Source organism: Nuphar pumila, chromosome 13 (genome assembly GCF_984573655.1).
Source record: "Nuphar pumila chromosome 13, dmNupPumi1.hap1.1, whole genome shotgun sequence".
NCBI classification, from domain to species: domain Eukaryota; kingdom Viridiplantae; phylum Streptophyta; class Magnoliopsida; order Nymphaeales; family Nymphaeaceae; genus Nuphar; species Nuphar pumila.
Genome location: NC_143261.1, coordinates 99,862,956 through 99,879,100, shown reverse-complemented (window position 1 = coordinate 99,879,100; position 16,145 = coordinate 99,862,956). Strand labels below are relative to the sequence as shown.

At 35.9% G+C, this 16,145-nt stretch overlaps 1 protein-coding gene across 7 annotated transcripts in view; it reads left to right on the top strand.

The window, feature by feature from the left end:
• LOC149819439 (uncharacterized) overlaps window positions 1-16,145 on the top strand; it is a 58,075-nt gene that overhangs the window by 3,415 nt on the left and 38,515 nt on the right. For 5 of the 7 annotated variants that reach the window (XM_089985350.1, XM_089985353.1, XM_089985352.1 and 2 more), the window contains exons 2-17: window positions 639-936; window positions 1,025-1,253; window positions 1,335-1,674; window positions 1,814-1,927; window positions 2,025-2,153; window positions 2,282-2,473; window positions 2,550-2,744; window positions 3,098-3,235; window positions 3,326-3,451; window positions 3,549-3,802; window positions 10,807-10,910; window positions 11,715-11,809; window positions 11,891-12,133; window positions 15,276-15,491; window positions 15,703-15,817; window positions 16,036-16,130. In XM_089985350.1, coding sequence (XP_089841476.1) covers window positions 639-936; window positions 1,025-1,253; window positions 1,335-1,674; window positions 1,814-1,927; window positions 2,025-2,153; window positions 2,282-2,473; window positions 2,550-2,744; window positions 3,098-3,235; window positions 3,326-3,451; window positions 3,549-3,802; window positions 10,807-10,910; window positions 11,715-11,809; window positions 11,891-12,133; window positions 15,276-15,491; window positions 15,703-15,817; window positions 16,036-16,130 — 2,883 coding nt within the window. The remainder of the gene's footprint in view (window positions 1-638; window positions 937-1,024; window positions 1,254-1,334; window positions 1,675-1,813; window positions 1,928-2,024; window positions 2,154-2,281; window positions 2,474-2,549; window positions 2,745-3,097; window positions 3,236-3,325; window positions 3,452-3,548; window positions 3,803-10,806; window positions 10,911-11,714; window positions 11,810-11,890; window positions 12,134-15,275; window positions 15,492-15,702; window positions 15,818-16,035; window positions 16,131-16,145) is intronic. The other 2 variants (XM_089985355.1, XM_089985354.1) reach the window with 1 other exon arrangement.

The window sequence follows — 16,145 nt, the reverse complement described above, 5'->3', positions numbered from 1 at the left end:
TTGACACATTACAGGTAAAAATACAAAAACGTACCCAGTTTTATGTTGGTTGCTAGATGTAAAAGTTCAGATCTTCCTCTTTTTGTGTGGACAGTAGAGCAGCATGCGACACACATCCAGCACCAGCTGCACCACCAACTTGCAAATAGTATATGAATTTAAATTCTGAAAAATTCATTATCTGGACAAAGCACTGAGGTATTACATTAAGTTGTTTTTCCTAACCATGCTCCATGAAAATAAGACTGGTTGTATGGTGTTGTTTTCTTCAAAGCTCAAATTAGTTGGCAGAGTTAAATTTTTATGTTTCTTCTTTAAATTGTGAATTCCCTGAAACATGTTGTCCTGGAGGAACTTGTTTCATTGTGTCGAATGATTGAACCTATGTCAAGTTTTAACTGCATACAGTGATTACTCTTCTGTGGTAAACGTTGCAAGTTCATTTATATTTTTGGAGAAACATAATTGCACTGTAGTGCAAATTTTGAATCATTTTCTTGGCTGGTATGTGATTACTCATTCATGTTATCATGGTATCAGTTGTAAATTATTACAGTTTATGTTGGTAAATTTAGATTCCTTTTCAGTTTGATCTTTACTGTGTTCTTTTATTACAATCTGGTGTCTTTTGCATGCAGTTTGTTGAATATGGAGTCGATGGATGCATTTTGCTCCTGCAAACCTGCTTAGCTCAAATCAAATTTCATGATGGAGATCTGCAGAGCATGAAGTTGAAATCAGATCTCCTTTCTGTTATATTCAGATATTTGTTGGATAGACCAAATTTCAGTACCGTCTTTTGTCAGTCGTTAAGGACACAGGTAAATGATGGCTATCTTGAAGATCTATCCAAGGCACTGCATCTCTCAGTCCCTGAGAAGATTGGTATTGGACTGGCTTTGTCAGATTCGGACGATATGGATGTTAGACTAAAGGGCAAGTGATTCACTTTCACGTGTGTTTGATTTGCATGCTGTCTGCTGTGTGGGAAGTCTGTTGAGTAATAGCATTTGTCTATTTTCAGGGCAAAATTTCTGCATGGTTCAGATCGAGGAATTGTGTGCAAATCCTGCTTGTATAGCATCTAATGATGAAATTCAGAACATTATTGTGTTTCTCTATCGGTGCGAGGGACTCTTGAAACATGTTGATGCTTTCATAAGAATGTTGTCTTTAGTGCAGATGAAAGAGAAAACTCCTTTTATACTGTCCCCAATCCTTTCTGATTCCTTTAGTGAACCCAACAGTTTGAGGTATGCCAAATATTGGAGATATGGTAGGTCTGAATTCCATTCTCTTTTCCTTTCCATAAATGAAGTGATTGCTTTTTGCAGGAGTTTGGACTTTTTCTGTGAGTCCACTGAACATGATTTTGATGCTTTGTTAACTGAGATACAGAAAGAAATAAGCATGGTGGATATCATAAAGGAACTGGGCTATGGATGTACCCTTAGTGGTTCCCATTGTAAAGAGATACTTTCACTATATTCACCTCTTAATGAAGTTGCTATTGCAAGGATAATTAGCACCATTGTGCGTACACATACTGGCCTTGACGATAGTAAAAACATGTATGCAACTTTCTGCTCTGCTCTTGGTAACAGTTCAGTGGCTGATTCTTCATGGATGAATTCCTGGAACATTGATGTCCTTCTAGATTCAATTAAGCAGCTTGTGAGTTCTTTATTTTGATTTCACAGTGTTTCTGTGAAGTGGTTTCCTTTTTAACTTGATATGACTAGTTATGGTAGAAAACACACAACAAAACAAATTCTCAGTGTCTTTTTTGCCTTCTAAATATGGCAACTTTCAGGCACCTGAAACTAATTGGAAATCTGTCATGGAAAACCTGGACCACGAAGGATTTTATTTGCCTGATGAAAAGGCTTTCTTGCTTCTCATGTCTATATATAGGAATGCATGCCAGGTACATCTCATGTGTGTTGATGTTGTTAGAACTGATTATTTAAAAGTCTATGACAAAGGTGGGGTTAAATTTTGAAAATTGCACATTCTTTTGTCAGGAGCCTTTCCCGCTTCATGCTGTAACTGGTGTTACATGGAAAAATGCTGAGGGACAGCTGTCATTTTTGAAGTATGCTATATCTGCACCACCAGAAATATTCACATTTTCACATGCTGCACGGAAATTGGTATATCAACCATACATACACTACAGTTACTAACAGTGATACTACTGTACGCGTTCAATGTCATCATAATTCAACTTTCACAAATATATAAGGGTACTGACATCCAACTCGGTCTTTGGTTTCTGCAGTCTTACATGGATTTGCCTCAAGGAAGCAGGATCCCACATATCTTCCCAAATCAGTCATGGATCTGTCTTGATCTTTTGCAGGTGTTGTTTGAACTGGCGGAGAGGGGTCATGCTGATACTGTGCGAGTATTGCTTGAGCAACCTCTCAAGCATTGCCCTGAGCTTTTGCTTGTTGGCGTTGCTCAGACAAATGTATGACTTTCTAACTTCGTAATAATTATGTGCTGTTATGAAGTGGATCCTGTTAATGTTCTTTACTTCATTGCAGACTGCATTTAACCTTATCCAGTACGAGTTATCTTCCACCATCTTCCCTATGGTTGTCGGGAATGATACAAAAAATGGCAGTATTCATCAGCTTTGGCTTGTTAACCGTGATCTAGTTGTGTGGGGATTTATAGATATTCATAGTACTGATCCAGACAGTGCTTTGAGAATTGTGGAGATTTGTCATGAGCTGAAGGTAAACTGGAACTCCCATTTGTTAGAAATGTGTTGGTTTTTGCACATGTATGATGATTCAATGTGCCTAGGTCTTGCAGTTACATTTCCTTGCTGTCCTCCTTTTGTGGATAATGATGTACATTATGGTCCTTGCAAGTGGCTGGTCGAGCCTTGATTTGGCTTTTCATCTTTGAAATTGAACCTGTTATAGGCTAGAAGGAATTGGCTGGTTTCAACACATAATGTTTGAATGAACCTCTGCACTTTGCTTTTTTCTGTTTGAGCTTGCTGTCTGGGTCAATCTCTGGTAATTTTGGTCCTATCCTGTCTATTTGTCCATCTATTATGATTATGTTTCCATTTTTTTTGCAGATCCTACCCACTGTGTTGGATATGAGCCCGTTCTCTTTCAGTATTAAGTTATCTGCTCTTGCATCTAAGAAGGAATTTATGGATCTTGAAAAATGGTTGAGTGAAAATCTAAGCGTCTATAAAGACACATTTTTTGAGGTATATTAATATGCTTAAATATAGAACCATTGAATCAATATAAAATAAACTGTTTGTAACTTTGTATCAAGCTTCTTGGATTTCTTTTAGGGTTGCCTTAAGTTCTTGAAAGAAGGAATGCTTTTTGATGCTACAAGTGATGCACCGGCCAATCCTTTTCAACATTCTGGGGGTGGTTCAGGTCTTTCTCCAGAGATCATGTCCACGTTTTTCAAGGTTAGTATTGTTTCTTTTTGTTTTACAACTGATTTTCCAGGTTGATATTATGCTGAAATTTAGAGCTGTTTTGCTATGCTTATCTTGTTTCCAACAGGTTCTTCAAGCTCATTCGGGGCAGCTTGTCACTCGCCAGCTTCTTGATGAAATGAAAAAATTGCATGCAACAACAGTTCATGCAAACCCACGGCTACAGAGTGGCGGAGTTACAGAGTCATCATCACCAGAGGGATATCCAGATGATATTGAGGCAGAAGCTAACTCTTACTTTCACCAGTTGTTTGCACAACAATTGTCAATGGATGCCATGATTCAAATGCTTGCCCGTTTTAGCAGATCCTCTGATAGTAGGTTTGTACATACAAAACTTGAGCCTTGAGGTCATTTTCCAAAACTTCCCCCCTCAGATTTATCGGGGACCTTGACATATTTTTAGATTCTTCTTGCTCAATAGCTGCAGTGTTTTTGAGTTCCCCACACTCCTTTATATCTACTTTATGTTCTCATAGCTTTTAGTGATGTCTTATTTGTCATGAACCGGTGGGAAGAGGCACATGAACCACTAGAGTGGTATTACAAAATAATAAGATTCAAGTTTTACTAAGAAACCAAGTAAAAAACACATACAAAGCACTTAAAGTGCTAACACAAGAGATAAAAAAATATAATTTTTATTGAATAACAAATGCTTAGGAAAAGCATAAACAGAAGGGGACAAGTGTCCCTATGTATATACCTTACAATAGAGGAAGAGGGAAGAGCTCCCAAGAGTTACATTTGCGACTGTTGGGTGCAACTCCCAACAATCACATTTTTGACTGTTGGGAGCAGCTCCCAGACCCTTTTACATAAATACAAAAAAAGAAGAAGAGAAAATATAAAAAACTGTCCATAGTGGACAATACCTATTACATGTATGAAATGACCAAAATACCCTTATTAGATATTTTGGTTTACATGAATTATATATATATATATATATATTAACACCTTTCATCAAACTTACAGTGAGATCACCGAAAGTTTGCAAAGAAGGGACACAAAACGAGGTGCATGAAGAGCTAAAGAAATTCGTCGACTGACATTCATAGGTAACATAAGGCAATTCAATAACTCCTCTTAAATATTCTTCTCGAACGTAGTGACAGTCCATCTCTATATGCTTTGTTCGCTCATGGAAGGCAATGCATATAAAGCTCTTATTATCTCAACACATCTTCGTAGGTTCAGAGATGATGAATCCCATGTCTTTGAGAAAATTCCTTAATCAGATGATGTCCGTGGTGGTGACAATCATATCTCTATAATGAGATCTTTTGTTGCTTTTTGCATTTCTATGATATGAGAGAATTTCCTAAAAACAAACAAAACTAGTAATTGAGATTATGTTATTAGGATTACCTCTCAAATTCGCATCAATATAGACAATTAAATTTAAAGAGGATAAAAATAACCCTTTAGTTATTGAATTCTTGATATATCTGACAATGCGAAGAACACTCATATGTACTGTTGTAGGGGCATGTTGAAACTGGCTTACTGAATGAGCTGCGTGAGCAATATCTGGTCTGGTAATATCTGCGATACGAGAGAATCTCCTAAAAACACACAAAAGCCAGTAGTTGAGATTTTGTCATTAGGATTACCTCTTAAATCCACATAAATCTAGACAATTAAATTTAAAGAGGTTAAGGATGATAAAAATAACCATTTAGTTATTGAATTCTTGATATATTTGATAATGTGAAGAACACTCGTATGTACTATTGTAGGGACATGTTGAAACTGACTTACTGAATGAGCTGCATGAACAATATCTGGTCAGATAATCGATAAGTATGTCAAACATCCAATTAGTTGCCGATATGGAATTGGATCTTCAAGTGAAACTCCATCTTTCAATCTTAATTTAGCATTTATGACTTTCGACGAGCAACTTCAATACCTAAAACATATCTCAGATAGCTAAGGCAGTCATATCAAAATGTTTTTTAAGAATATTCTTAATTTCACCAATTCCCTTCCTGTTACTACCTGAAATAATCATGTCATCAACATATATCATCAATATAACAATGTCTGTACCAATATTCTTAACAAAAAGTGCAGTGTTGGAGTAGCAAAATTTATATCCAAGATTCAACATAACACTACTAAACCTATTGTACCAAGCTTTGGGAGCTTGCTTAAGTCCATACAAAGTTTTCTTTGACCAAAAACTTTTTCTTCTTTAATATCAAAACCGGGTGAGTGTACACTTATTCGTTTAGGTCTCCATTTAAAAATACATTTTTAACATCAAGTTGATATATTGGCTATTTTCTAATTAAAGCTAAAGCAATGAGAGTTTAACTGTGGTCATGCGAGCTATTGGGACAAAGGTCTCCTCATAATCTATAATGTATTCCTAAGAGTAACCCTTAGCAGCTACTAGTTTAACTTTGTATCTTTCTAGGAACCCATCTTCTTTGGTTTTGACCTTGTAGACCCATCTATAGCCTATAGCCTTTTTACCTACATACAATTTCCCATGTTTTATCTTTTTTAAGTGCTCTTAGTTCTATTCTCATTGCTTCTATCCATTCAAGAGTACCTTTAGCTTATGAATATTTTGATGGTTCATAATATGAGCATGTAGACATAAGACATGACCTATACCTTGGGGAAAAGGTCTCATAAGAAACAAATCTTTCAGGACCTACTAGACCATCTAAAACCTATCAAGTGCACATGATGGGTTTTCATTAGTTCTTCGAGTATAAGTTTGAGTATCATCACCAAGAAAACTACATCATTAATACACCCCTCATCAAGGTCATCCACATTAACAATATGATTGGTACTCTTCTTAGGCAATACATCAAACAAAAAGGAATACTCAGATTCATCATTAGTTTTTTCTATTTTAAAACCATTTTCCCTTTCAAGAAAAATTACATTTCTTGATATATAAAGCTTATCATTTTTTATATCATAACACCTATATCCTTTTTGATCACTTGCATATCCAAGAAATACACACTCAACAACTTTTGGAGATAGTTTATTTCTTTTATCAATGAACACAAAGCACTTACATTAAAAAACTCTTAATCTTTTAAAATCCGGAGTTACTTGATAAAGTTTTTCATCAGGGGATTTGTTTTGCAAAGCAAATGAGGGCATTTTGTTAATAAGATAGACTACAGTTAATGTAGCCTCAACCTAAAAATCCTTAGGAATATTCTTTGAAATGAGAAGTGTTCGAGTTGTTTTAATTATATGTCTATATTTTCTTTCGGCTAATCCATTCTGTTAAGGTGTGTTAGGACAAGACCTTTGGTGAGAGATACCATTTACCTTTAAATAATCTTTTAAATCATTTGATAAGAATTCACCTTCAGAATCAGATCGAAAAATAACAATGTTTTAAATTAATTTTACACTATTTTGTGAATTTCTTTGAAATGAGAGAAAGCATCATGTTTGTTTAAGAAAGTATATCCAGGTATATTTGGAGAAGTCATCAATGAATACCATATAATAAAGGAGTCCTCCTTTAGACATGACAAGAGCTGGTCCCCATACATTTGACTGCACTATTTTAAAAGATTTAGATGAAACAAAAGTTCTTGATTAAAAAATAAATTTCTTCATTTTTCCCACGATACAATCATTACATGATTTTTTTTTTGAATACATGATTATTTCAAAATAGGAAAAAATGACATCTTTGATACATTGGGATGGCCTAATCTTTCATGCCATAAAACAATATCTTCTTCCTTAACAAAATTATAAAAATATTCTTTTGGGATATGAATAATCTCCTCTCCTATGTTCTTCCCCAATCAGCCTCACTAACTGGTGATCCTGCACCCAATGTTTTTTAGATGAGTAGGAAATCTCATACCTATAATAAAAAATTTATGAAACTGAAAGTAAATTTAAATTCAATTTAGGAACACTAACATTGGGTACTTGAAAATTCTTTTGAGTATTTGAAAGTCTCTTTATGCTTTTAATTTCAAGTTTTGTTCCATCAGCATTTGAAACACAATTTTTATGAAGTCTTAGTGCATTCGGATAGAAGGGATTCAAAAGGTGTCATGTGAAAAGAGGCTCCAGAATCGAGAATCCAAGAAACCATACCTGGAGTTGAAGAAGTGAAAACTACAACACTCGATGTAGATGGAGAAGAACTCTTCGTTAGATGATGTATAGACTCCTTTAGATCCTCTCCTTTAATAGTGCTTTCATTATTCTTTTTAGACATTTCCTCCACTGAAGGAAGCTTCCTTCTAAGTTTTGGACATTCAGGCTTGATGTGTTGATGTTCTTGACAAAAATGACATGTAACTTTTATTTTTTCTCCATTGTTCTTTCAAAATTGAGGAGGCTTGTATGGCCTCACATTATTCCCTGGCCTAGATACGTCTAGAGCTGTGTCACAGGGATTCGGCTAGCAGGGTGCCGCACCCGCATCGACGCGACTCGACGCGGGTGCGGGTTCGGGTGCGGCACCGGGTGCGGTCAACCCGATCCGGGGTGCGGTCATTTAGGTCCATTTTTTTTTTGGATTTTTTTTTCAAAAAAAAAATTGCCCTGTGAAATGGGCTGCGAATTTGATTTTTTTTTTAAAAAAAAAATCTGCTGTCAGGGCTGACAGCAGCTGTCTGTCAGGGTTGACAGCAGAAAAACCTGCAGGGAAACCCCGACACCCTTATAGATATATTTACATTTTTTCCCCTGCCGCACCTGGGTTTTTTGGAAGTGCCGAATCCCCGCACCCGCACCTGCGCCCGCACCCGCACCCGCACCCATGTGACATAGGTCTAGAGCCTCCTCATTTCCTTTTGACACATTAAGCTGAGTTTCGGCTTGATAAATCTCTCCAAGGGCATCATCAAGAGAGGTAGTAGAGGTTCTATGAAGGATATTCGACCTAACTTGTTCAAATTCTGGTCTTAATCTATATAAAAAAGTAAATAAATGTTCTTTATCTAGTTGTTTCCTCCTCAGCTCAATAGTCGGTCCTTCCCACTTTGGTTATAATAATTCGAGTTCATCCCGAATAGGCGAGAGAGTACCATAGTAGTCCCTCACACTCTTGTCACCTTGTCTTGTGGTAGAAACCCTTTTTTTAAGAAAATATTGCTTGCTAAATCTTTTTGAACAAACATATTTTTTAGAAAGATCCATGCTTCACATGCTTTCTTAAACTTTACAGTACTTGCCACAATCTTGAGTTCCATGCTATTGAGGTGTCAAGATAAAATTTGTGCATTTTGGGCCTGCCAATTTTCAACTTTTTGTTGATATTCAACCAATGCCTTTTCTCTTTCTTCATCATTCAATGCTTTTACTTGATCCCCATCTTTTTTTGTGATAATAAGTTGGGGTTCACAAGTAGTTCCACTAATATAACCCCAAAGCTGTTACCCTTTTAAATGATTCTCCATGGCGCCCACCCACATAAGATAATTGGTATCATTGAGTTTAAAAGCAATAATGGCCATGGATTCTTTTTCACCCATTTTTGAAAGAGAACCAAGCAATATATGAAAGACCACTAACGTCAAGAAGAAGAACACACCACCAAATATTTCCAAAGAATGCGGAAGAGTGATGAGAGGCCCTCAAGAGGAAGAAAAATGATAGTCTTGCAAACTCAAGTGATGATGCGCTTTACGAGGCACAACATGAATCCCTTGAAGTTTTCATTGTCCTTCAAACACGCCAAGACTCTTATACCATGTCACGAAGCGGTGGGAAGTCATGAACCACTAGACTGATTTTACAAAATAATATGATTCAAGGTTTACTAAGAAACCAAGTAAAAAACACATACAAAGCACTTAAAGTGCTAACACAAGAGCCACAAAAGGCTTACACAAGAGATGAAAAAATATAATTTTATTGAATAACAAATACTTAGGAAAAACATAAACAAAAGGGGACATGTGTCCCTATATATATACATTACAATAGAGGAGAAGAGGGAAGAGCTCCCAACAGTCACATTTTTCACTGTTGGGAACTGACCCTTTTGCATAAATACATATAAAAGATAGAAGTGAAAAAATACGAAAACTGTCCATAGTAGACAGTACCTATTACAGCTATGAAATGACCAAAATGCCCTTATTAAGTATTTTGGTTTATATATATATAAGCATTACTGCCCTTATAAGGGCCTAAAGTCAAGGTCTTATTTGCTGGTGACATCATGAGCATGAATGAACCAACATTTTGAGGTTGTAAATATTTGTAAAATGGTCAACAAACAAGTTCCTGCTGTGTGAAAGTTTTTTTTTTTTTGGGGGGGGGGGTGAGATGATGGTGTATTCACACTTGGCAGAGTGGTTTGTTTTTGCTTGTGGGTGGATTTTATGAACATTATTGAATGTAGCAAAGGTCAAATTTTTATATCACCATTGTCTGGAAAGTTGATGCAAGGGGTACCTTTTTCAGGTGAAATCTTGCTATAAGCTCCTCTTGAATGATGGAGGTAATGATGCCCATCAAATTATTTTTTTTTTGCGGATAATGGACTAGCTTAGATATCCTCTTGAAGGTAGGCTACTCGATGGCAAGTCACCGTCATTATGTCAAATGCTTGAAACTTGAAAGATACTGGGAGTAGAGTGATCTTGGACTCCTAAGTTGTATGTTCAAGGGGCATGGAGGTAAACACCTTGAGAAAAATGATTGAAAATGTGGAAACCATGACCACTACCAGTTGGTGGTTCCTGTGGCTGGAGAGAATATCCTTTACTTTCATGGTGGATCTGCAAGCCTTGAGGCTGTTCATGCCACCTACAAAATGACTTAAAACCTTGGGCCTACGAGGCCAACTGAATCTCAGCTAGCATAGAGCAGATTGCTTTGTCATTGTTTGTCTTCTCTAGTACACTTCCTTTCTTTTGGCAGCTATTCATTTGCTGTAACCCTCCTTGTAGTGTAAATATCTTTTCTTGCATAAAAAAAGAGATTTTTTGGCTTTTATATTATTGAGTTTTTTTTATAATGTTTGCTATTCCACAGTTCCTGATGACAATACCCTTTCACTAATTTTATGGGCTAATAATCTTAAACAAGTTTATAGTGATGGATGTGAATGCATGTTTGTGTGTTTAAAATGAATGTCATCCCAAAAAAGTGGTCTGCTTGTTTATGTGGCTTGTGTACTATAACCATGATTCATTGCTTTCTAATTGTTGGGAAACCATTTGCATTCCAGTTTTTGGTTAATTTTTAGAAGTTAACTTTTGGGAGCTACTGTCTGTGAGGAAGTGTATTATCATTAATCATCCATCTTTTATTATTATCAATCTCAAGTGTTGATGGCAAATGCTTCTTGTGTGGATTTGCAGGGAGCTTGCCATATTTGATTGTATGATCCATAACCTATTTGACGAGTATAAGTTTTTCCAGAGATATCCAGAGAGACAGCTGAAAATAACTGCAGTTCTTTTTGGTAAGGAATATGAATTGGATTGTGAGTTTGCTTCTTTTCTAATGCATGATGAAGGCTTGTGGAAACAGTTGGTCTGCATCCTCATTGTCTAACTTTTCTGCAGAACAAAACCAATTATTGGGTTTGAAATTCCTTAAATTAATTGCATGTTCTGCTGCCTTGGGACTCCGCTATTGTTGCTTATTATCAGCTTGGCAAGGTGTTAGTTCCTGGCTGAGAAGTAACTAATCGTGCTTATCTGTTGATCTTCTGGAACATGCATCATGACAACAGATGAGCACTGCGAGTGTTGCAGAAGTGCATGGACAACTAGCTGAACGCATTACGCTTGTAGCTAGCTTGCTTGTGTCCTTTTCATTTGTTTCTAGAGAGAGGTTTTTTCCTATTGGTATGACATACCAAACTGAGTCTGATCTTTCTGCCGGAACGAATGGGAAACAGCTTTGTTTACTCTTATTAGATTTCATGCAGCAGCCAGACTTTTATAAGTATGCTTTGCCAATTCATTTGTCTTATATTTAAAGAAGATTCAAACATGATCACTGTAACTTCATGGTGATTGCGGTTGTGGGCTTGATATATATTTGAGTGATAATCTTGTCCTGTGCTTTGGTAATTTATGTCAAGATTTAATAAAAAACATATCTTATATGTGCAACAACTAATGTGTAAGGCTAGATAACTTTTTGATGCTACACTGATGAACTTATATACTAAATTTTGCAAATGCATTTATTTTCTTGTTTGCTGATATGATATTCCATCTGTAGCCTGTGCATGTTTATGTTATGCTTCTGGATGCAGGTTTGCTCATAAAACATCAGCTTGTATCCCACCTTACTCTTGGTGTTGCTCTAAGAGTTGTACTTGATTCTCTGCGTAAGTCAGTTGATTCAAAGGTATGTATGTTCTTTTTCTTTTTCCTTTTCTTTTCTTGTAATATATTTTCTTGAGATATTGCTGCTTGCTTGCTACTTCAGATGTTCTTGTTTGGGTCCAAAGCATTGGAGCAGTTCATGGACCGCTTGGAAGAGTGGCCACAGTATTGCAATCATATCTTACAAATATCTCATTTACGTGCTACCCACTCTGAGCTAGTCACATATATCGAAAGGATTCTAGCCCGCATATCATCGAGCCAATCTGAATCAGTTGGAGGTAACACTGCTCCACCAGATCAATCCCAAAGTAATATTCCTCAAGATGCCATGGAAAATACAGAGGTAAGGAATGTCAGTGGGATCGGCATTTCAGGTTTCATATTTGAAATCCTCAAGCTATTGCTTGTGCTTACAAGTTCATGATCAATGAGATAAATAAGAAAATCAGGCATGACAAGGATTCCTAATGAGCACCATTTGGAGTTTCTATAGCCCTTGTGAATATTATTTCAAATACTCTTATGTCATAATGTCTGTGTAGGTTTGAAGTAGATTTTACACACACCTACAATTTTTGCTTGTTATTGTTGGTTCCTTACTGATTGCCTCACACTTTTAAACTGAAGTGGGGGAAGTCTAATGCGAATATGATTTCTCTTTATATGACCTTAAACACCGACTTGATTCAGTTTGAGTTTTATTAGGGGTATTTATGTTCTTTTAGGAATGTAGCATGCCTCAGAGAGAGAGAGAGAGAGAGAGAGAGAGTTTGGATAATATTGATTGGTTCACATATACTTATATAAATATGCCTTTGCCTTCTTTTATTCATGTGTCTGAGGTGCTGTTGGCATGCAGCTTAGAGCCAGTTTATCAACTTCCATTAACCCTATCACATAAGTAAATCTATTGTAGGATCAAACCACCACAGTTTCTATGTGTATGTTTTATTATCATTAGATCTTTTGAGCTTTGACGGTTGAAGCTATGCTCAAAATATTTGGAAGTTTACTAAAGAATCTGGTAATAGTGGAAGGGAAAGAAAAGTAACAAGCTGTTGCATACAGTTCGTAAATTTAAGGCTCTATTTAGGAGCTGGTCTTCAGCGGAAGTTTATAAAACTGAAATGATACTCGATTGCAATAGCAAATCAGTAAATGCTGCAACCATCTCCTAAATTCCTCTATTGCCTTTTCAATTCCTTTCTCCAAAGAGCCATTGTCCGTGTAGTTTGATTGAACTTCATTCGATTCCTCATTTCCTATCTCAACTGCCAGCTCCCAAATAGAGCCTGCATTCCCTTTCTGTGTCCCTCATAGATGGATGACAAACTCTCTCTCTCTCTCTATATATATATACATATATATATATATACATATATATATATACATATATATACATATATATATATATATACATATATATATATATATATATATATACATATATATATATATATATATATATATATATATAGAGAGAGAGAGAGAGAGAGAGAGAGAGAGAGAGAGAAATATGAAATGTGTTTTTATGTGAGGATGCTTATGCTTTGATTCCGCTCAAGTTTTTTGAAAATTGAAAAAGATAAATATGAAATCATGTTATCTTAAGAGGAAAGAAACGACCTTTTGGTAAGCCATCGTACGTTATTGTCAAGTTATTCTACACACACACATATATAGGAAATTGAAAACCTCCCAAACCTACCCAATAAGAAACAATTATCGGATTTTAGGTGTTTTTTTAAAATTCCGACCTTATAGATGTGTTCAGCATGATTGATTTACTAAAAATTGACACTTGGATCATGCATTTTGGATGTAAAAAGATGGTATTTGGAGCCTCAAAAATTTATGAAATTCTAGGCCTTTGATTTTTGAAACCTTATAAAAACATATTCATGCATCGGAATCAAATGCTCCAAGATCTCATTCCTATAAAAACAAGCGCATAGATCACATTTGTAATGTCAGAATTTCGAAAAAACACTGAAAATCCGATAAATGTTTCTTATTGGGTAGGTTTGGGAGGTTTTCAACCCCCCCCCCCCCCCCCCCCCCCACACACACACACACACACACACACACATCTGAGGTTAGATTGTGTCAAAACAACTCGCATCGTGAGATTCAAACTAGATTGTAGGTACGATCGATTTTACCAAATATAAACCTTATATATATAATGATGAAAACATGCTAAATGGGGGTTTTCAGGTTTTCTGGTGTCCGCTCCCAATTCTGACCCCATAGATGTGCCCAGAATGGGCGTTTTACTAAGAAACGACACTTGAACATGTTTTTTGATGAAGAAAATGATATTTGGATCCCCGAAAATTTATGAAGATATTGAGCCATTGGTTTTTTTAGACCTTATAAAGTACCCTATAAAATCAAGCACGTAGATCACATCTGTAAGGTCAAAATTTTAAAATAAAACAAGCTAAGCCCGAAAAACTCATTTATATATATATATATATATATATAGTCCCATCTAATTTAACCTCCTAGCTATCCTAACTGGTTACAAAGCATAGTTGCTGGTATTTGTGACTTACAGATGTATTCTCTATTATTCTCTACTAACCGGAGGAAAACATGTGTTAAAAGTCTTTCTGTTCAGATGTCTTTTTAAAGAGAAAAAATCAATGAAAATGAATGACTCATATTGCACTAAAACTGTCACAAAATATAAATTTTTTTCTTTAAATCAATTCAATCTAGACCATGCTTTTTAGTAAATAAGCATTGATAAACATATCTACAGGTTCGGATTAAGAAAAAAACACTTGTGGCTATGATTTTCTGAATTGGTTAGGATGGTTAGGATAATGAACTGGGTAAAGCTCTCTCTCTCTCTCTCCACACACACGCACACACACATACATATACATATGTATGCATGTGTGAATGTATTGATGGGTGCATCTGTTATAGTACTGAATCACTATTACTTGTGGTGGTACACTCTTAATTTGCATAGATTTAATTCCAAAAGCAAAAACTAACCTTTTGGTTTTGGATCATGTTTATCTTGATTTTAATACTATTTTCTTGTAGTAAATTGACTCCAACATGATGTTTTGGGCCATTTTTAAACCATTCTCATCTTTATGAATTGTGAACCGTTGATTTTCATTATCTTGAAAATTGGATCTTATGGTACATTCAATATGATTAGACCTACTAACGTGATAAATAGGCCATGATGAATACATGACTATGGTTAATCGAACCTTTAGTTGCTAGATCCACTGATGCATTATGGTTTCATGCTGCAGAGCCACAATACTCTCTCTCTTTATATATATAAATATAAATATAAATATAAATATAAATATATTACATACATACACACAGGCACACAGACACATTTGTAAGTAAGCAAACAAGCATGTATTGCATCCTTTTTAACGCATCGTTACTCTATTAAATTTTTGTTTAGATCTCTCTCCCTCTCTCTCATTGTTATTTCCGCTAATCAGGTCTCTGAATCATCATGGCAGTTAAATATTTTGAGCAATGTTCAGTCGTTGCCACAACTTTCCTCTGCACAACAGCTGCAGCAGAGACACCCAAATTATCTGGATGATCGTCATAAGACTTCTACTGCTCCAGTTAGCCATATCAAGCCTCCTTTGTCATCTTCTATGCAAACATCCTCAGTTACTAATCATGTTGACTTGGTTGCCAGTCAAAAGGTGTGCATCTTTGCATATATAGTTTTTGAGAAAATCTTTGCATAGTATAGTTACTGACATTGGAATCTTGGATATACATATATATATATATAATTCATATTTCTTTACTTATATACATGTATATATAATTCATCTTTTCTTTACTTATTAAGATACATTTTAGCTTTTAGTTGATTACTTTTTGAGGATAGTTGTGGATTTTTTTTTCTAGTCAAGTGGATCCCAGTCATCTCAAAGTGTGCCATCTCAGCCATCTTCTGTTGGGCTGGCTTCCATGTTAACCTCCCCTGGTCTTCACCGTTCTTCTCGAGGCCTGACACCTGGAGGTAATGTAAAATGGATCTGGATGATAAAAATTATGCTAAGCGTATCACAACTTAAGGAGCTTAAATTGTGACTTCCTATACTCACTCTTGTGTCCTTCCACAAGAAGGTTCATGTGCATGGAGGGAGTGGGGAGGGGAGGTGCAGATACTCCATTTTGATTTCTTCTCTGAATATATAGTGGTTCTGCATATTCATATGATTTGTTCATTCTTCACAGGTGTAAGACAACCCTCATATAGTACTGGTTTTGGAGCTGCTTTAAATATCGAAACACTTGTTGCTGCTGCTGAGAGGCGGGAAACTCCAATAGAGGTACCTTGTTTAATC